The sequence below is a fragment of the Dermacentor variabilis genome, chromosome 3 (genome assembly GCF_050947875.1).
Source record: "Dermacentor variabilis isolate Ectoservices chromosome 3, ASM5094787v1, whole genome shotgun sequence".
NCBI classification, from domain to species: Eukaryota; Metazoa; Arthropoda; class Arachnida; order Ixodida; family Ixodidae; genus Dermacentor; species Dermacentor variabilis.
The window spans coordinates 154,428,048-154,449,469 of NC_134570.1; the positions used below are offsets into that span (position 1 = coordinate 154,428,048).

Consider the following 21,422-nt stretch of genomic DNA (forward strand, 5'->3'; position numbering starts at 1 on the left):
GGGTGGTGATTAATTAATTTTTTATTATTGATTTCGCAGCATATGGTAAGCAATTGAATTATTTCGAAAAAACGATGCTGCGTCTATTCCACATAAACAAGTAATAATCGCATTTCTACAGCTGCCTTCAACGCCTCCGCGTCACCACAGTGCCGTTTCCTTAACGAGAACGCTTAGGGCGACTGCAAGCAGATCAGGTGTGTAGCGACAAGCCTGACTGAAAGGAAGCCTTTTCCACGTTTTAGTGGCTGCTGGCTATGAAGAACACAAAATCGTCTACGCATGGCTACGTTTATTGTTCCGGGTGGTAGAGCGCTCGCTTCGCATGTGAGCAGTCCCGGGTGCAAACCCCGGCACCTCCAGCGTGGTGAATAATTAATTTTTTATCATTTTATTTCGCAGCATATAGTAAGCAATTCAATTATTTCGTAAAAACGATGCTACGTCCATTCCACATAAACAAGTAATACTCGCATTTCTATTGCTGCCTTCAACGCCTCCGCGTCGCCACAGTGCCGTATCTTTAACGAGACCGCTTAGGATGACTGCAAGCAGATCAGGTGTGTAGCAACAAGCCTGACTAAAAGGAAGCTTTTTCCACTTTTTAGTGGCTGCTGGCTATGAAGAACACAAAATCGTCTGCGCATGGCTACGTTTATTGTTCCATTCTACTTCTTGAGGCGCTAGCGAACGGACGCAGGATCATGAGCTCCGCTGGAGCGGCGTTTGCGGCCCTTGCCGGCCGCGGAAACAGGAGCAGCGTTGAAGACGGAAAGGACTATGAAGTCGTGCTGCCTACTCTGCCCACCGGTCGTGTTGTTTTAAACAGGTTGTTTTTGCACGGCGACGTGCGGGTGAGGCCCTACAGGGTCGAAGATTTTCGAGACGCCCTCGCCAACGCTAATGTGCTCCCCGAGGTCGTGGCGATGGGAGCGTACCAGATCAACCATGTGTGGGCGGTGACGTTCAACAGCGCGGAAGCCACAAGGAAACTGGCTGCTTTGAAGGAGCTGCAAGGTAAAGGCCGTCGCTGCGTTGTTATTGACCCTGAGGACCAGCAGGTTAAAATGCGGCTGCATTGGATGCTCCACGGAGTGCAGGATGAAGACATCCGGACTGCTTTTGCGGCGTTCGGGAACGTAACCGAGGTGACGCGGAAGCGTTGGCGCGTCCAAGGCTTGAGAGAGAAGGGCTCAATCACGAGAACCGTGCTGCTCAAGCTCAAGCCGGGAATGAAGGTGGACGACCTGCCCCACCAGGTTCGAGTCGCCTGTGAGTTGGCCCTTGTGGTGGTACCCGGGCGGCCGATGCAGTGCCTGCGCTGCCATGGCACGAGCCATGTTCGCCGTGACTGCAAGGTGCCCCGGTGCTCGAAGTGCAGACGCTACGGACACGCGGATGCTGACTGCGTCCGTACCTACGCGTCGGCTAGCGGGCTGGGAAAGACGGACGAGAACGTGGAACTCATGGACGTCGTTGAAGCCGAAGATGCAGCGAGGGGAACGCACGAGGCGGGCAAGCAGACAGGGCCACTTGACTTGTCAGCGTTTACCGGGGGAAACGCCCTCACTGGGGACGGTTCAGCGAGCCAACAACCAGTGGATGGATTGACTAGGTCAAGCGAGACAACCGGAAAGGATGGGGAGAACACTCCGGAGCCTAAGGTCGTCGAGCCCAAGGGTCCGAACGAGCTGCAACAGGACGAGTGGTGCCCGCACGCCGACCAGCGTCTCGGCTGCGGCGAAGCGTTCCCGTGCCCAAACCAGCGCTGACGGTGACCAGACGGCGACGCCAGGAGCCGAGGAGCCCCCGGCAAAAGCACCTCAAGGCCGGCGTTCATCGTTTCGGCCGCGTCCTAACGTTCCGGTGGACAAGCGTGCCGGAAATTCGGAGTCCCTAGGACACGCTCATGTTCTTCCGCCGGACCGCACTGGCGGCGATGGTGGCGTCTAGCCTCGTGCTAGACTCGAGAGGTCAGCACCATATTGCCGGTCTCTCCCCCTATTGGTAAATTGGCTCCAACGTGTCCGTTGAAAGTAGCCACTCTAAATGTTCGAGGACTGGCAGGGAAAAGAAAGCAAGGCCAACTTTACCGGCTTATAACGGAGCACGACATTGATGGGCTAGCCGTGCAGGAGACGAAAGTCGATGGTGAAGAAGAGACCGGCGTTATGGGGCGGCGTTTCACGTCTAGGTTTTTTGCCGTAGTCAGTCATGCGATGGGCACATCCGCTGGCTGTGTCCTTTTTGTTAAGAAGTTGCCGGGGCTAGAGGTGCATGCAATTTATTCGTGTGTCTCGGGCCGGTGTGTTGTCGCCGATTTTTCGTTCAACAACAACGAGTGGCGAATTCTGTGCTTGTACGCGCCCAATAAGGTGGATGAAAGGGCTCAGTTTTTTCACCACATTGAAGACCGTCTATGCAAGGGAAGACAGCTCATAGTAATGGGCGATTTCAACTGTGTCCACAGTGCGCGGGATAAAACAAGCGTTCGTGGGTTTAGAAACAAAAGCACGGAAGTGTTGTCGCGAATCGTAGAGAACTGGGACCTTGTGGATGTGGCAGAGTGCCTCGAAGGAGCGCGTGCTGTGAAGTACACACGGTTTGAGGGCTCAGTCACGCACGGCTCGACCGCATTTATGCGTCTGTTGACATCGTTCCGCAGTGTAACAGCTACGAGGTAGTGCCAGTGTCTTTTTCTGACCATTGCTTGGTTCAATGCTGCATAGGAATTCCAAAGCGAGGTAACGCTTTCTCATGGGAAACGTGGATATTAAATAACAAGCTTCTTCAGGATGAATCGTTAAACCGAGCAGTAAGAAAAGAAATAAGGAAAATAGACCCCAGTAATAACCTTCACGTATGGCAACAGTGACATCTGAGTAAGGAAACCCTAAAAATAAAGGCAATAGAGAGGGCCACCTGTATTCGTTTCGCAGAGAAATAAAAAAAGACTGAGTTGAAGACGCTTCTTCATAAACTGCTCAGGCAGGAATCTCAGGCACCGGGCAAATGGATAGAAGACATAAGAAAAGTGAAACAACAGTTAGAGCAAAATGAAGAGCAACGCTATCGGGGAGCCCTGGTGAGGGCAAGGGCTGAAGACACAGCTGCAGGTGAAGCGCCTTCGAAACGAGCGCTAGGGTTAGAAAAAGCACGCGCTGAAAGAAACCACATCGACGGAATAGAATGGCGCGGGACCTTATCAACGGACACAGACGACATCAAAGCAGCTTTCATGAGCATTACCAAGCGCTATTCTCGTACCACAAAGTAGACGCTACCACATTTGGGAATGAGTTTTTATGTGCTATACCCCGACTGGACGACGAAAGAAAGCAAAGAGTGGAACTAGAGATAACAGAATCCGAAGTTGAACAGGCCATAGACAACTTAAACCCTGGAAAATCGCCTGGACCAGACGGCTTTAGCGCCGGTTTTTATAAAGAATTTAAGCACGAAATTAGCCCTGTATTGAATGTAATCTTTAACGAAGCTTACAAATGGAACACATTGCCTCCGTCTTATGGGTCGTCACACACAGTACTCATTCCTAAAACTGATGATGCAGCGAAATTAAGATCTGTTACGGCGTATCGTCCCATAACACTCACCAATATCGAGTATAAAATCTTTATGAAGATATCGGTGCGAAGATTGCAGTCAGTGATACAGGACATCGTCGGGCCTCACCAGACATGTGGGATTAAAGGCCGGACTATTGTTACTAATATTCACAAAGCGCGCAGTCTACTTGAGTGCTGTGATGATTGTAATAGTCGGATTGCCATTTTATAGATTGACCTCGAGAAGGCTTTTGATTGCGTCGCTCATGAAATCTTGTTTGCCGTTTTAGACTATGCCAATCTCGGATCTGTAATCTGTGAGGGGGTCGCCCTGGCGTACCGTAACTGCACGACCAGATTGATCGTGAATAAGAGTTTGGGGGCTCCCATTAGGCTGCAACGTTCTGTGCGTCAGGGCTGCCCCCTCAGTCCTCTGTTGTTTTGTATCTACACTGAAACCCTGTGTGTGACATGATTGAAAACAATAGAATTGCGGGATTTAAGCTTCAAGCAGTTGAAGTGAAGCTGCTGGCTTATGCAGATGATGTCTCTGTTTTTGCGGAGGATCGGGGGAGCATAATTGAGGCTGTCAAATGTGTCCGTAAATTTAGCCATGTCACTGGTAGTGGAGTTAACTGGTCGAAGTGCCTCGGTCTCTGGCATGGATCGTGGGCAACGAAGCCAGATCATTTTGCCAACGTGCATTGGGTGACGACCCCGGGCAAGTACTTGGGCGTCCCGCTCGATGCCTATCGTGATAGCGAGCAGTACTGGAAAGGGCAGGTCAAAGACACACGGGAGAGAGCTGAGAAGTGGAAAGGCACTAACCTTTCTATTTTTGCCAGAACCACCGTTTGTAACCTTTTCTTTATCAGCAAGCTTAGGTACGTAATGCAAGTATTGCACTGTTCACGGTCAAATGTTCGGAAGCTACACAGGATTTTCGCCGTCTTTGTCTGGGCGTCGGAATGGGAGCGCTGTAGCCGGACCAACTTGTTCCGGTGGGTAAAAGACGGGGGGCTGGGATTGGGCGATCTCTTTGTACGGCAGTTAGATGCGTTTTGTATATACGCATCTCTTCCTTATACCATCATCATTCATCAGCCCTTTCCCTCCCCGTCCCTTTTCCCCAGAGTATAGTAGCAGGCCAGAGCAAGCTATAGCTCAGGCCGACCTCTCTGCCTTTCTGTAAATAAATTTCTCTCTCTCTCTCTCAGTTAGTAAACCGGTTCTTGTTCTTTAGGGACGCAACCGACCCTTTCTTGCACACTGTATGTCAAATGAGGCTGAGTTGACGGCTGCCAAAGTATGTGGTTTCAACCGAAGAGTTTTCGGGAGGGATTCGAGGGTTTTACAATGAAGTTGTATCGAGTGTCCGATTTCTTTCAGTGCGCTTCTCGAATGATTACCTGTCCGGTGTGAACAAAAAAAAACTGTATGGTGCTTTGTGCGATGTTCTTTTTCCAGTGCCATTGTACAGGTCCTTGTACGGTGGAGGCCCAAGCAGTGATGTTTTAAAGAGAGTAAAGAAAATGCAGGTCCCGCCAGGAACCAAAAGCTTCTTTTTCAAATTACACACGGAAACGTTACCAGTTAAGAAGTTTTTGGAGAGAAAATGAGTCTATTTACCGTGGGGAACGCACTGTTTAATTTGCAAGCAGCCAGAGACAACAGATCATGTTTTTTTAAACTGTTGGGAAGGTGTGTTCTTCTGGGATGTATTGCAGAGGACACTAAAGAAAGAATTTCCACTGGACCCGTATGGCATCCGTTACTTAAGCATAGATAATGAGGATGGGGTGCCTTTTGATTTAATTATGCTCTTGGGCCTCCATTGTATTTGGCGCGCGAGAATGGCAGGATACTATGTCGATAAAGATGCGCAGCCTCCACGTATATATTTCAGGGAAAACATGCACTGGTTTGTCGCTATCCATAAAGCGGCAGGGGAACCACCCGACTGGCTCCCAAGAGTAGAACCGTTGGTGTCATTGCGCGAATTTTGATGAGCCTGTGCAAGCACAATGCTGGTTGAATATGTGCACATACAGAAAATGTATATTTTACTTTTGTATTTGTTTTGGTGAGCGTTGCCTCTTGTGAAACTATGTACCACAGCCAGGCAATAAAGAAAAAAAAACGTTTATTGTTCAGGGTGGTAGAGCGCTCGCTTCGCATGTGAGAAGTCCCGGGTTCAAACCCCGGCTCCTCCAGTGTGGTGATTAATTAATTTTTTATCATTTTATTTCGCAGCATATAGTAAGCGATTCAATTATTTCGAAAAAACCATGCTACGTCTATTCTACATAAACAAGTAATACTCGCATTTCTACGGCTGCCTTCAACGCCACCGCGTCGCCACAGGGCCATTTCTTTAACGAGAACGTTTCGGACGACTGCAAGCAGATCAGGTGTGTAGCAACAAGCCTGACTGAAAGGAAGCTTTTTCCACTTTTTAGTGGCTGCTGGCTACGAAGAACACAAAATCGTCTACGCATGGCTACGTTTATTGTTCCGGGTGGTAGAGCGCTCGCTTCGCATGTGAGAAGTCCCGGGTTCAAACCCCGGCACCTCCAGTGTGGTGAATAAATAATTTTTTATCATTTTATTTCGCAGCATATAGTAAGCAATTCAATTATTTCGAAAAAACGATGCTACCTCAATTCCACATAAGTAATACTCGCATTTCTACAGCCGCCTTCAACGCCTCCGCGTCGCCACAGGGCCATTTCTTTAACGAGAACGTTTCGGACGACTGCAAGCAGATCAGGTGTGTAGCAACAAGCCTGACTGAAAGGAAGCTTTTTCCACTTTCTAGTGGCTGCTGGCTATGAAGAACACAAAATCGTCTACGCATGGCTACGTTTATTCTTCCGGGGGTGTAGCTATTCCACTTCCGGGGGCCGAGGAGGACGGACGTGCTATCATGTGCTCCGAAGGAGCGGTATCAGCGGCCTATCTTGGCCGTGGAAACAGGAATTTTGATGAAGACAACCAGGATTACCAAGTGATGCTGCCCCAGCTGCCGAAAGGTCGGATTGTTTTTAATACTGTTTTTTTGCATGGCGATATCCGTGCTCGGCCGTACAGAGTTGAGGACTACCGTGACGCCCTGGCCAGCTTGAAAGTGCTCTCCGAGGTTGTCGCCTTGGGAGCTTTCCAATTGAACCACGTGTGGGCCGTGACAATGAAGTGCTCGGAAGCCGTCAACAAACTGCTAACAGCTGCAAGAATTACTGTCAAGGGCCGGCGATGCCTGGTGGTCCATCCCAACAACCAAGACCTATGTCTTAAAATGCACTGGGTCCTCCATAACGTCAGCGATGAAGATGTACGCGAGGCATTAGCGCCGTACGGCGAAGTTACTGAAGTTTCACGAGAGCGCTGGCGCGCTCAGGGCGTGACAGAGAAGGGCTCCACTACGCGTCTGGTGAATCTCAAGTACAAGCCTGGTGTGAAAAGTGATGATATCCCGCACCAATTGCGTGTCGCCGGAGAGACTGCTTTATTAGTAGTGCCTGGAAGGCCACCGCTTTGTTTGCGCTGCCAGGGAAAAGCCCACGTTCGCAGAGAGTGCCGGGTGCCACGATGCTCGCGCTGCAAACGTTTCGGTCATGACGAAAGTCAGTGTGCGCCTACATACGCGAACTTCACAGGGCCCGTAAAGAGTACTGACTCTTCTGAGCTCGTCATGGACGAGGCAGAAACTGAGGAAGCGGCGGCAGTAGAAAGCGCGAAGTTGGAACCACAACCAACGCCCCCGGCCACGGTCCCCGCCCCCTTGCAGCCGGCCGTTACTTCGTTGTCTAGCGAGCAGCAGCCACCGCAAGAAAGGCAGACTAACCTGTCAAAGGATGCGCTGCACCGGTCGAAAGAAGCTAAGGAAGGCTCAGCAGCAACGACAGATCCCAACGCGACGAGCGCAATGGAGACCGACGTGACTACATCGTCGAATAAGCGGGCGCACATCGAGACGGTGAAAGTCGACGACCCGGGTGGTGGCCTGAATGCCGAGGAGCCGCCTGCGAAAGCGGCACCGGTACGACGCTCACCATTCAGGCCGAAGCCCATCGTTCCCCTGGATAAACGCGAGGCGGACAAGGCGCCGAAGTAGGCGCTAGGGTCTGCACTTCACGGGTGCCTGTACAACATGTCGCGTAAGACTTTTAAGCGCACGGACGGCAATGAATAGTCGCGCCGGCAACCGTCAGTCACCCGCCGTGGTTGCTCAGTGGCTATGGTGTTGGGCTGCTGAGCACGAGGTCGCGGGATCGAATCCCGGCCACGGCGGCCGCATTTCGATGGGGGCGAAATGCGAAAACACCCGTGTGCTTAGATTTAGGTGCACGTTAAAGAACCCCAGGTGGTCGAAATTTCCGGAGTCCTCCACTACGGCGTGCCTCATAATCAGAAAGTGGTTTTGGCACGTAAAACCCCAAATATTATTATTATTAACCGTCCGTCGAAGAAGGTGCAGATGTGCCAGACATAACACTGCAAGGAATGGCCGACTGCAATGAGACGAATGCTGTGCGGTCATGTACTGAGGTGAGCGCTGTGCGACCCATTTGCTCCTCACATACTATGCACGGTGAAACTGAAAAGTCAATGCGAGTAGCCACACTGAATGTCAGGGGCTTAGCGGCCCGGAGAAGGCAGTACCAAGTGAGCCGCCTGTTTTTAGAAAATGACTTAGATCTAGTCGCAGTGCAAGAAACTAAAATCGAAAGTGAGGATCAGACGGCCCGCATGGTGGAAACCTTTCGAACGCGCTAGAATGTTTGTATTTGTCATGCTGTGGGCACATCTGGTGGTTGCGCGATATTCATTCGTAATAACATAGGCATGTCGGATGTGGGCATTGTTGTCTCGGAAGCAGGACGCTTGCTTATTATAGACTTTTTATTTTCTGGTCAGCCCTGGTGAGTGATCTGTGTTTATGCACCGAATGGCGAGACTGAGCGCGTAGCCTTCTTCGAAAAAATCGAGTGTTATCTGCAGTGCTCGAAACATATTGTTATGCTTGGTGATTTCAATTGTGTGCTGATGGCAGAGGACAGAGCTAAAGTTGTACTTTGCCGCGACAAAAGTGCAAAGGTACTAGATGCACTAATCCACGAGAATGATTTGGAGGACCTGGGCTGGCTGCTTTCAAATGGAAATCGACCCGTGTTCACGCACTTCCAGTGTGGAAGCAGTGCGCGGCTCGATATAGTGTACGCCACGGTTGACTTTGTGAGCATGTGCACTAAGTATGAAGTAAAGCATGTCTCTTTTAGTGATCACAGTCTTGTAATGGTCACAGTTGGGGGCAAGAAAAAGAAAGCGCAATTCAATTGGCTGTTATGGAAGTTTAATGTTAAACTACTGGGTGACGAGATATTTAACGAAAAAGTAAGGAAAAATATAGAAAGCATGGCCGGCATTGCCGCAAAATCACGTGCGGCTGAATGGGACAAATTCAAGAACGAAGTCAAACTGATAGCTATCGAAAGGGGAACACTGCTCCGTCATAAAGACAGGAAAAAAACCGCGGAATTGCAATGCCAGCTTGATTTTATGATCAGCATGGAAGCCTCAAATCCCGGTATATACGGTAAAGACATCCGTGAAGTTAAGGGCGAGCTCGAGGCTATGGACGTCGAAAAGTATCTATCAGCAGTAATAAGGGCGCGAGCCGAGAATATTTGGATGGGGGAAACTCCTAATAAGCGCGCAGTGTGTGACGAAAGGAGATACGCAACACAAAATGAAATCAGGGAAATTACGTATCAGAACACTATTACCAGCCACATTAAAGAAATTGAATGTGCATTTGTCGAGCACTATGAGAACTTAATAGGGGTAAAAAGAAGTGGAAGCATTCCGCTGGCACAGGATACCCTTGACTTAATGCCACGGTTCGATGGTGATACTCGAGCCCTTTTGGAGAAACCCATTAGCGTAGACGAAATAAAACAGGCGATAACTGAACTAACACTGGGAAAGACACCTGGGCCAGACGGTCTCGGTGCCGCATTCTACAAAGCTTATGCCGATGAACTGGCGCCCATTTTACACGCAGTCATCACGGAGGCGTACGAAACGAAAGAAATGCCGCTCTCTTTCCGTGCTGCTCACGTGGTGCTGATTCCCAAAACTGACGACCATGCTACGCTGCTATCTGTGGGTGCGTATCGTCCGATAATGCTCACGAACACAGACTACAAAGTTTATACGAAAGTGCTGGCAAAACGACTGCAGACCGTCATCAAATTTCTAGTCGGACCACACCAAACATGTGGCATAAAAGGTCGCTCTATCTCTACAAATGTGCATGTAGCCCGTAGTATTCTTGGGTGCTGTGACATGTTTGGCGGGCGGGTCGCTATGTTGCAGCTGGACTTAGCAAAGACATTTGATCGTGTGTCGCATGAAGCTCTTTTTTGTATCCTTGAACACGTTAACATAGGCACAGTTATACTCGATGGTTTAAAAATGATATACAATGACTGCATGGTAAACATCGTGCTGAATAAGACACTAACTGAGAACATTAAACTCAGATCATCAGTGAGGCAAGGTTGTCCATTGTCACCGCTGCTCTTTTCAATTTATTTAGAGCCTTTCTGTTTATCTCTAATAAGTAATGAAAAAATCAATGGTTGTAAGCTTGAATCGTCCCATGTTAAAGTGCTTGCATAAGCTGATGACGTCGCAATCTTTTGTACAGATCGCCAAAGTGTACTAGAGGCGATAAGCGATGCTAAAAGATATTGCAGGCAAACCGGATGCGAGATCAATTGGGACAAGAGCATTGGTTTTTGGCATGGAAGCTGGGACATCACACCGTCTGTCCTTGCAAATTTACAATGGACCGTGTCTCCTTCGAAATATTTGGGGGTGCCGCTTGAGCACTACGAGAGTACCGCGCAATACTGGGAGGATGAGACGTCGCGTGTAAAAGAGAAAACCGGAGGATGGAAAGGTCGTGATTTATCAATGTTTGCAAAGGCAACTGTGTAATTTATTTTTAATTGCCAAAGTGTGGTATGTCCTCCAATTTTTGTCGATGACCCGTGTGAATCTACAGAAAATACACAGAGTATTTGCTGTTTTTATCTGGGGTTCCATTTGGGAAAGGGTCAGCCGAACCAACTTGTTTCGTCCTGTTCGAGATGGTGGTCTTGGATTGTCGCATTTGTTCTTACGACAGATTGTTTCTCGTTTTGTCTTCTTACGAGATCAAAGTGATTCATTCTTGCATACGATGATCCAGGTCCGTCTGAAAAGCGTTTTGCCTGAATTTATTGTGTCTAGTGCACAGCCTGTACACTATCGGCTTAAAGGCTACTTGCGAGAGGTAGTCGACTCCCTTCGAATACTAAAAGCTCGGTTTTTCCTCCAGTACCTGAGCACAGTAACAAGAAAGAAACTTTACAAGGATTTAGTTGAAGTTATGATACCAGTGCCATTGTACCGAATAAAATACTATGGAGGCCCAGGACAAGATGTTTTAAAAAGAGTTAAAACGATGCCAGTGAGAGCAAGCGTAAAGTCGTTCTTGTTTAAATTGCATACATCTACCCTTCCGGTCAAAACATGGATAGCTGACAAAGGAATATTTGTACCATGGACGACAAACTGTGCGCTATGTAACAAGCCGGAGACCATTGAGCACGCCTTCATTGAGTGCTGGGATGCGATTTTTTATTGGGACGTCTTGCAAAGAACTCTTAAAAAGGAACTGCCGATAACAGCACAGGGTATACGTTTCGTGCCTGTAGACAGCCATCAGGGCTTCCCGTACGACATGATAATGCTCCTGGGCCTCCATAGTCTTTGGAAGACACAGATGGCGGTAACACACGCTGATGTGAATGTGCGCTCAGCACGAGAAAATTTTGTTGAGAGCATTATTTTCATACGTGAGATATATCGTGTACAGGCAGATCCGCCTGACTGGTTGGGTATTCTTGATGAATTGGTGAATTTCAAGAAATTTTAGCTTGTCACGTTGGTCCAAGAAGGCCAACGTGTTTTTATGTATGTATGTCATTTTGTGAATAAATAAAAAAAAAAGAAAAGGGTGTAGCTCAGTGGTAGAGCGCTCGCTTCGCATGTGAGAAGTCCAGGGTTCACACCCCGGCACCTCCAGTGTGGTGAATAATTAATTTTTTATCATTTTATTTCGCAGCATATAGTAAGCAATTCAATTATTTCGAAAAAAACAATGCTACGTCAATTCCACATAAACAAGTAATACTTGCATTTCTACAGCTGCCTTGAACGCCTCCGCGGCGCCACAGTGCCGTTTCTTCAACGAGAACGCTTAGGACGACTGCAAGCAGATCTTTTTTTTTCTTTATTGCCAGAAGTTTCACCAAGCTAACACAAAGGGCATCATTTCTTGAAATACGGTAAGCGATACATTAATATACACAAACACACATTCAACTTGGTGCGCATGCATATTGTGCGGTCAGTCACATTGTGGCTGACCATGTGAAGTTTAAAATTCCTTTAATGTGGCGAGGGGCTCAATCCTCGCCAGCCAATCCGGAGGACATTCTTGTTCTTTAATTACATCAATGAACTTGGAAATAGCTTCCCGGAAGAGCAGCCGCGCAGGCCGGCTGTTAGGCTCACAAAAGAAACCGGCCATTCGAGCCCTCCATAAACAGTGGAGGCCCATTAGCATAATTAAGTCCAAACGCATGCTGTCCTCATTTTCTACCGTGAAAAATCTAATACCTTATGGACTTAAAGGCAATTCTTTCTGTGGTGTTCTTTGAAGAACGTCGCAAAAGAAAACCCCTGCCCAACAATACAAAAAAAACATGGTCAATTGTTTCTAATTGTTTACATATAAGGCAGTTTGCTCCCCATGGTAAATAAAAACACTTCTCTTGTAAAAAGGCACGTACCGGCAAAGTTCCGGTATGCAATTTAAAGAAAAAGGATTTAGTGCTTGGCTCCACCTGCATTTTCTTAACCCGCTTTAACACGTCGTTTCCCTGTCCTCCACTGTTTATGGCTCCATACATCGGAACCGGCATAATCATGTCAACTACATCCCTGTACAATTTCTTCCGCGACACCGAAAAGAGATAATCATTAGAAAAACGTACGGACAGAAGACGGACACTGTCAACGACTTCCCTTAGGTACCCTCGAAGAGCACCAGGCATACTTTAATTGCGGACTACGTACATCGGCAGATGCTTGCTCAGTCGTAACTGGCACATTGTGCGCAGAAAGGGGTCATGCTCGTCTCGAAAGAAAAAAAACCGGTTTACTAGCTGCTTCACAAAAACATGTGATAGGCCTAATCCCCCGTCCTTGACTCTCCTAAATAAGTTTGTGCGGCTGCACCTCTCCCATTCTGATGCCCAAATGAACACAGCAAAAACTCTATGGAACCTTTGCACATTTAAACGAGACCAACAGAAAACTTGCATAACGTACCATATTTTGCTTATTAGAGTGTTTTAGTTGAGCGTCTTTACGGTACGCTCCGCTCCGGGTGGCCCCGCTAAGCCAAAGCGGAGCGGCGAGTGATTTTCACGTTTCAGTTATACGTTTAGCGTAGCGGAGCGGACCTTTCGTAGTTGCAGCGCCCTCTGGCCAAATTCAGGGTAATGAAAGAAAATAAAGAACGATTTTTTCACGTTTACAGAATAAAACAGATGTACATAACTTCTTTGTTCATCAAGTATCTAGACGTGCACTTGTAATGCAATATCGGTCCATTTTAATGAGTGGAAAATAAACCGTCGACTTGGTGAACGTCACGTGATAGCCAGCGATGTTGCATTCCGCATCCAATCCAATCCTTTGTGACGCCAATGCGCCTGCGACGTTTTTGTTCACACCTTAGAGAACAAGTTGGGGTTGCGTTAGGCAAGTTATTAGCGCTCGCACTAGTGATGCCGCCGAGAAGTGTGCTGGAGGACACCTTTCTCATGTCTACTTTGAAATGGTCAGAGATAGAAGATTTGTTGTGCCAGGAAGTGTTCCAGTACACGCGCGGAGACCCGCTGTCACTGCATGGCTACCTCGACATCGATGGCATGGACAGCGGGCAATTCCGCACGTACTTTCGCTTCGAGCAACATGATGTGCGAAGGCTGCAGCGTGCATTGCTACTGCCTGAAGTTGTGTCGACGCCGCAGTGTGTCAACATTCCAGGAGTTGAGAGCCTCTGCCTAACGCTGCGGCGGTTGGCATATCCGAACAGGCTGCGAGAATTGGAGCCGCTCTTCGGGCGGCATAATTCAGTGATTTCTTCAGCCACTAATGCTGTGCTCGCACACATTGAGAGCACGTTCGGCCACCTTCTGCGAAATATGAACAATCATTTTTGGCTCTGCCTTGCTCAACTGGAAACTTTTTCCCAGGTATGCAATCAGCTACTTGCCAGGGTGTGCTCGTGCTCAGCTGTATCCCGTTTACTCGCAGGCCGTGAATTCCAAAGGGGCGCCGCTCCGCAATTGCTGGGGCTTCATCGACGGGACCGCGCGGACCATTTGCCGTCCATCGAAAGATCAGAAGGTCTTCTTTTCGGGGCACAAACGTTTTCATGCCCTTAAATACCAGTCCATCATGTGCCCCAATGGGATTATCTGCCAATTGAACGGCCCATACGTGGGCAGTCGACATGATGCTGGCAAGTTAACGATTTTGATTATTTGTATTATGCACAGCCAATCGCTACATGCTGTGACTCAAGCACATGCATGATGCTCACATGCATAATGCAGTCACATCCGTGCGAGACAAGGCACAGACTTGATGACTAGTTCCTTTGTTGAAACTGCTTCAGCGGCACTTGTTCAACTGCTACTCATCTTACGAGTGACCTCGTGAGACAAATGCCCCATGTGGTGATACGATTGTCAACGAGGTTGTGAAAAGGGCATGGTAAAATTTAGTAAGGTTGAAATTGTGAAACAGTGACGTGTCCCAATTAACATTCTAATGCTGTAAGCCAGTTTTGTTTGTTATTATGCAACATGTTTTCAGTTTAAATTTACAACAGAAATAATACCTATGAAGATAGCATCATTACTAGAAGCAACGGAAATGCCTGTTTGATTGACAAGTACTTATCAAGGAACCTTGTTCTTTAATAGAGTATCATGAACTAGCCTTGTTGCATGAAGGAAGTGTGCATCTGAAAAATCACACTAGGCAGCTTTCTCAACAAGTGTATATCGTTATTGGCAAGCCAGCTACTGTGCGCAGGTTGCAATATGCCCATCAGTGATATCCTGTAGTAAAATGTGCTTCTATATTTTCAGGTATCCTCCGAAAGAGCAAGACATACCAAAAGCTTGAAAAGCTTGTCAGAGGGCGCAGCTTTTGTCTTTACGGTGATCCCGCTTATCCCTTGCGACCTCTGCTGCTGAAACCGAATGGCGGGACTAGCATAACCTTGCCGCAGTATGCTTTTAACAAGAAAATGAGCACCGTGAGGCAATCAGTCGAATGGGGTTTCGGAAAAATAGCAGGTCTGTTTGCATTCCTGGATTTTCGAAAGAATCAGAAGCTGAACCGACAAAATGTTCCTCGGATGTACAAAGTTGGTGCTATACTTGCAAATTGTCACACCTGTATGTACAGTTCACAGGTCTCGCATTATTTTGGGGTTGAACCACCACAGCTGGAGGCTTATTTGAGGCCACAGAACTCAGTCACACAGTGAAAGCACTTTATTTAAAAAGGCTCGCAATTTGTTTCTGCTGTTCCTCGAGCGCAGTTTTAATGCTGGAAAGCATTTATATATTTTCGTCGTGCCGCTGGGCATCGAGTTTTTGCCGTGCTTCTTCTGCCGCCTGCTTTCGTTCTTCAAGGGCCAGGCACCTTTCATCATAATCAAGCCGTCTCTGTTGGATGTCTATTTCCTTTCGGCGGAGAATAAAATCTGTCTCTTCTCTCCTTCATAGGAGCTCAAGCCCCATAGCCTGGAGGCCCCCTGATTCCTGTAAACGGGGAAAAAAAGCAGAAACAAATTGCGCTCATGTTAACAGACTTCAATTACTTTCTGTCACAACACATACACTGCGACAGCAGCAGGTTATCACATCGTTCACCACCGTCTTACATTTCTCTAATGAAAGTTAAGCCTCTACTCAAATTAAAAATAAACGAAAATGGACGTAGTGTCTAATGCAAACAGAGCTAGGCGTCAGAAGACACCTTAACACATCATGCAAGCTTGATTTGCTGCACCTGTTGGGACAGCTTGCACATGTCGTCGTCTTGTGCGCTTGTGGATGGGCGCTTGAGCCTGCTCGTCCGCATCGCTGTCTCCAGTGGCCTCCTCAGCTTGTGTGTTGTCATTAATGATTCATTGCAAACTTAACATGTGCATTAGTTGGTGTTTTTTTCACATTTTGGTGTTTTTCATTTGATATTGAATTAAATTGTGTTGCACCTTGGTCATCCTGTAGTAATACTACCTCCTTCATGAATATAAGTAAGCACAGTAGTAAGATTGCACTTGCTTCTCATGTGTGTTTGTCCCCTGCCCATAGAAAAAAAAACACCCTCTTTAACAGGGCCAGTTGCATGCACTGTGAATGATTGAATAAAATGTGTTTTGAGTGCACTTTGCACATACGTGATTGAATGGCTGCCCCTTCCTTAGTCGGCCTGCTCACACAGCTGTCGTCTGGAGTTGGGTCCCTAGCCATTTCTGCGACTGGTGGTTCTGTACACTCGTTGTACATTGAGAGCAGCAAGTACGAGGCAGAGCTCTCATCTGCACACAAGAAAACAAGGTAAAGGTATGACAACACTGTTAGTATAAAATTACCTTTAAGTACAAATTCATTTTGTGCACCTTGTCTTTTAAAGTAGCACAGCAAATTAAGCTAGTGTTCAGTTATGTTCAAACCATATCCTATATTTTTTTAGGCAGAATAGAAAATGACTGATCCAAGCTGAACAGTTTCTATAGGACAAAATAATGGGGGTTCAAGATTTTGGCCGGAAGGGTTCCTACGGCACATAAAGAAGCACAGCTGCCAATATGCGACCAAAAAACGTAATACTTGCAAAGAAAATTCCTCGGCTAAATAAGTTGTCATAATACCCGGCCAGCAAAACGCCACTCCGTAAGCACTAGGCAAAACTTGCACGGCGTCGATCACAATCCGGAAATCGGTACGTAATTAGAAATTCATCTGTGGAAGGTGAGAAAATTTAGCGGACTACAATATACACAAACATATCCGTTAATGCCAGTGCCCTCTCCAGATCACTTGCCATTTAGCTGCTCATCCTCGGCTGTGTGAAGTACGGCCATTGAAGCCGTGGTCGAGTCTCTAAGCTCGCGCGCCATGCGCTGCCGAGCTGTTGACGACGGCATCGACGTGACAGGTCGCCGTGCCATGCAGCTTGCTTTTCGCGGCACGGTCCTCGGCACATGCCCGGCGTTCCGCATCAAATGTGACACTTCTTGAAGCAGATGTTCGCGTTCGCCATACTGCTCCTCGGTGCCGGATCTACAGAGAAAACGAGCAGGTTACGCTACGACTATTCGTTTCAGCTATAAACAAACAGCGCAAACAGTACTACGAGCAGCAGAGCACTCACTTTCTCAGGTTGACTGTGTCTTGTTGTCTAAAATAACCGATGAGCAGGTCCACCCGCTTCTTGATTGCACAAATGGTAAGCTCGCGCTGCACAGCGCGCACCACGTTGCGTAGCACATCTTCCCACGCTGCAGGGTTTTCAAATGGGTCGGCGCTAGTTACCTCTCGTAAGAGACAAATCTTCATCAATCCTAAATCGCTTACGTGCTTTGCGCTGCGCAGGCGAACATCGCGTGGTTGAAGTGGACGGCATGGATGGCATGGGCAACATCTCGCTTGAAGGAGCCATCTTTGAAAAAACACCACGACGCACGCGTGAGAGAGGGCGCGCGCACCGACCACCCTCGCCAGCGGAAGACGGCAGCGACGCTCCGCGCTCCGCTTAGGCAGCTCTTAAGCGGACAGTGTTTCTCGCTCCGCTAGCCCGCTTACCGGTTAAGCGGACGGCGCATGCGCATTCGTGCTTCCGCTCCGCTTAGCTGCTTAGCGGAGCGTAAATACGCTCAACTAAAACACTCTATTAACAAGTTACATACAGTAGCTCTCGCAAACATCGAGAGATGAGCACCTTTCCAATTTGTTGTTTTTTCCTTGAGTCGTGAAGCCTCTTCTAGCCAATAGTCCTCATTCCGCCGGTAATGTCCAAGCCCAAGCATTTAACTGGCGGTTTAATCCATCTAAAGTTGGCGAACATTTCCGGCGTTGACTGCCATTCACCATGCCAAAAACCGAGACACTTATTCCAATTTGCAAAGCTCCCTGTTGTGTTTCCGAAATCTTTAACAATGGTTGTTACCTCTGTAACGCTTTCTTTAGTTGTACAGCACACCGCTACATCGTCTGCATATGCCAGGAGTTTCACTTCGGCTTCCATGAGTTTGAAGCCCTTTATGCTACTGTTTTGAATAATTGCCAAACAAAAGCTAGATGGCAAACAAAAGCGGGCTGAGAGGACACCCCTGGCGCACGGAACGCTCTATTTTAATGGGGGCCCCCAGTGTCTTATTAACAATCAGCCGTGCTGAGCAGCTCCGGTACGCCAGAGCTACCCCATTTGCGCTGATTGATCCTACATTCACGTGCTCAAGAACTAATAACATAATTTCGTGTGGGACAAAATCAAAGGCTTTTTCTAAATCTATTTACAGCATGGCAACGGCTTATTGAAAATAGTCACAGCATTCCAAGACGCCTCTCATCGTGTGTACATTTGTCGCAATAGTGCGTCCCTTTATACCACAAGTCTGGTGTGGTCCTACAAGATCCTTAATTATTGACTGTAATCGGCTTGCAAGAACTTTCATTAAAACTTTGTAATCCGTGTTGGTCAATGAAATGGGGTCTGTATGCTGTGACTAGCCTCAGCATTGCTTTTTGGTTCGTCTTAGGAATAAGGACGGTATGGGCTTCAGATAAAGACGGTGGTAATCTGTTGGCAGCAAAGACTTCGTCAAACAACGCTTTCATCAAAGGCACCAACTCGTTCTTGAACGCTTTATAAATGGCCGCGCCAAGGCCATCCGGGCCTGGCGACTTATTAGGGCTCAGGTTATCTATAGCACTTTCTATTTCAGCATGCGTAATGGGTGCTTCTAAAAGCGACTTCGTTTCCGCTGATAGTTGAGGCATACGAGAAAGATAGTTTGCTCTGTATGCCTCGATATCAACTGGCTGGTATGCAAAGAGCCTCTCTTAATGCCGCTGAAAAGCACCTGCGATGATCTCCCGGTCATTCAGTTCTTGGCCATTCTCTTCAATCACTTCTATTTCGTTTCGCCGCGCATGCGTCTTCTCGATACCTAGCGCCAGTTTCGTGGGCGTTTCACCCACGGCCCATGATTGCGCTCTGGCTCGAACGAGCGCCCCGCGATAGCGGTTCTCCTCCAATTGTTCCAGCTGTTGTTTTATTGTAAATAGGTCTTCTTTAAAAAGACCTGGCGCTTTGCTTTCCAGCGCAATTAGTTTCCGCATGTTTCCTTCAGCCCGTTCTCTCTTATTTTTTCACGGTATTTCAAGACGCTGCTTCTTTCGATTGCCTTTATTTTAAAACTTTGTTTTAGTAATTCCCAATCAACACCTATCTGCTTATTACCGTCCAATTTAACCTCGTTTATTTCTTCTGACACAAAACGGATAAATTGCTCGTCACGTATTAGCGTTGCGTTAAATTTCCACAGATCCCAGTTAAAACTATTACATGTTTTTTTTTTCACCCACACTGCATTTCACTAAGCAATGGTCTGAGAAAGAGATGGGTAGTACAGTGTAAGTGTTACATGCAGGTATGATTTGAAGGGACACGTAAATCCTGTGAAGCCGAGCATGGCTAGAGCCCTGAAAATGCGTGTACTGCACCTCGCGCTCCCCTTCTAGACATTCGGCAACGTCGACAATATAATAATAATAATAATATTAATACTTTATTGATGACTTGAGAATCATTACAGTGGAAGAAATCGGGCCTGCCAAAGCCACAGTGGGCTTGAACGGCAGTGCCTGGCAGACAGCGACAGAGCCATCAGAAACACATTAGACAACAGTGAGAAAAAAAAACACAAATGACAGGCTTCCCATCACGCATTAAAGTGTCTAAGAGCCTTTCTAAGACCATATTTCGTTTTCACATCTTGTATGCTTTGAGGGAGTAAATTAAACATTGCTGGGACATAATAGTTACGGAGTCTTCGACCATATCTCGTCTTACAGCGGGGTGTAACGTAAGGATTCTTTGGTCTCAGGGAACGAACAGGCACATAAGGAATTTTATACTGACTTATCCAAAAATGCTTTAAGACAACAGTTTCTAGCAGCAAAGAATTGAAATCAGGTAAGGACAAAGCTTTGAACACATCAGATTTGGGCGAGACATCATAAGCAACATGCTTCAGAATGCCACGAAGGACGGAGTTGACCCGGTTTACCAAATGTTGAGCGCCATGACCATATGTAGATATCCCGTACCGGATCACACTGTAGCATAAGGCATGAGGCATTATGATTATGCTCGTCTATCAGTTTTTTTAACAATACGGTGCTCTTGTCGTTCGGTCTCTTTTTTGTAGCTCTATCCCTCCCATTCAATGCGCAATTGAAATCCCCTAGCAAAACCAGTTATTTCGTGACATTGAGATGATTCTTAATCTCCAAAAAGAAAATGGTTCGGTCTTTATCCGCGTTTGGTGCATAAATACAAATGACCCGCCAGTCACGCTCGCCCAACGAAAAATCGCGCCACACAATCTTACCCGACACACATGAAAAATAATTTTGTATCACAAGGCTTTGCAATTTTTTTAACAAGAATGATGCAGCCAGCAGATGTTCCCACGGCATGGCTAACAAACACAAAATACTTAGACGTGAAACGAAGCACCACGCTTCCGGTTTCCTCCTCCCCATCAACTTTTGTTTCTTGTACCGCCAACACGTCAATGTCCTGGTCCACCAAGAGTCGATACACCTGACTCTGCTTTTTCATGGCAGCCAGTCCTCGCACATTAAGTGTGGCGAAACTAAAAGACAGGTTGGAAGCCATCATTCACGAATATTTTTAAAGGGAAACCCGAAGCATGGTGCTTACCTTTGCCGTCTAGCACAACGCTAGACGTCACCGTGCTTGTCCGGTTGCCCGGTGTCGCTTTGTTGCGGCGCCGGATTGTCCCCAACACGCCTCCCTGCCCCGACGTTCGGCACTGGCTTGTAGCCGGAGCATCTCCCCAGAGGCGCCTTTGAAGGCGGTCCATCCGTCTTGTTTGCTTCATGACTACCTTTGAGGTCTTCTTTTTCCAGCGGTTGCTTGACGGCCGCCCCAGCAACCGATGTATTGGTGGTCCCGTCAGCTGCCTGGTCCATGCAGTCGGTCAGCGTGCCGACCACAACTTGCGGAAGATACTCCCCTTTCTCAACGTCTTTCTCTGCCGTTGCCGGTGTCCTCGGAGATTTATTCGCGAGTTTGGCGGGCTGGTGCGTCTTCTCTGCAGCAGGTGCCACTGTAGTGGTGGTCTCCTGCAGTTTGGCCACGTCTCCTGTACATCTGGTAGCTTCCTCAGCTGCAGCCACGTCCATAGCTTCCTCTGCTGTCTTGTCACCTTCAGGCTCACCTACCTAACTCTTCGGCATAAGAACGCTCACATTTGGCGTCAACATGCCCGAAACGTCGGCACAGAGAACATCGGGGTACTTTACAGTCGCGGCGTACGTGACCGTTTCCTTTGCAGCGCAAACACTGCATCGGCCGTCCAGGGGCGACGATGAGGGCCAGCTCACCGGCGACCCG

The 21,422-nt window shown here is 47.7% G+C and overlaps 1 protein-coding gene across 1 annotated transcript; it reads left to right on the plus strand.

Moving 5' to 3' along the window:
* The first annotated feature begins 13,397 nt into the window (after positions 1 to 13,397).
* Positions 13,398 to 14,340, plus strand: LOC142574822 (uncharacterized). The gene is made up of 3 exons (XM_075683829.1): positions 13,398 to 13,945; positions 14,007 to 14,214; positions 14,309 to 14,340. Exons 1-3 carry the CDS (start codon positions 13,475 to 13,477, stop codon positions 14,338 to 14,340), a joined length of 711 nt encoding a protein of 236 aa, XP_075539944.1. The 5' UTR covers positions 13,398 to 13,474.
* Positions 14,341 to 21,422: the final 7,082 nt, after the last annotated feature.

What these genes read in the sequence shown, in the direction of transcription:
- LOC142574822 (XM_075683829.1), top strand. Translation starts at nt 13,475, where the DNA reads ATGCCGCCGAGAAGTGTGCTGGAGGACACCTTTCTCATGTCTACTTTG. An exon ending in AACTGGAAACTTTTTCCCAG is followed by an intron (nt 13,946 to 14,006) that starts GTATGCAATCAG and finishes GTTTACTCGCAG; the next exon opens with GCCGTGAATTCCAAAGGGGC. An exon ending in GGGCAGTCGACATGATGCTG is followed by an intron (nt 14,215 to 14,308) that starts GCAAGTTAACGA and finishes TGCATAATGCAG; the next exon opens with TCACATCCGTGCGAGACAAG.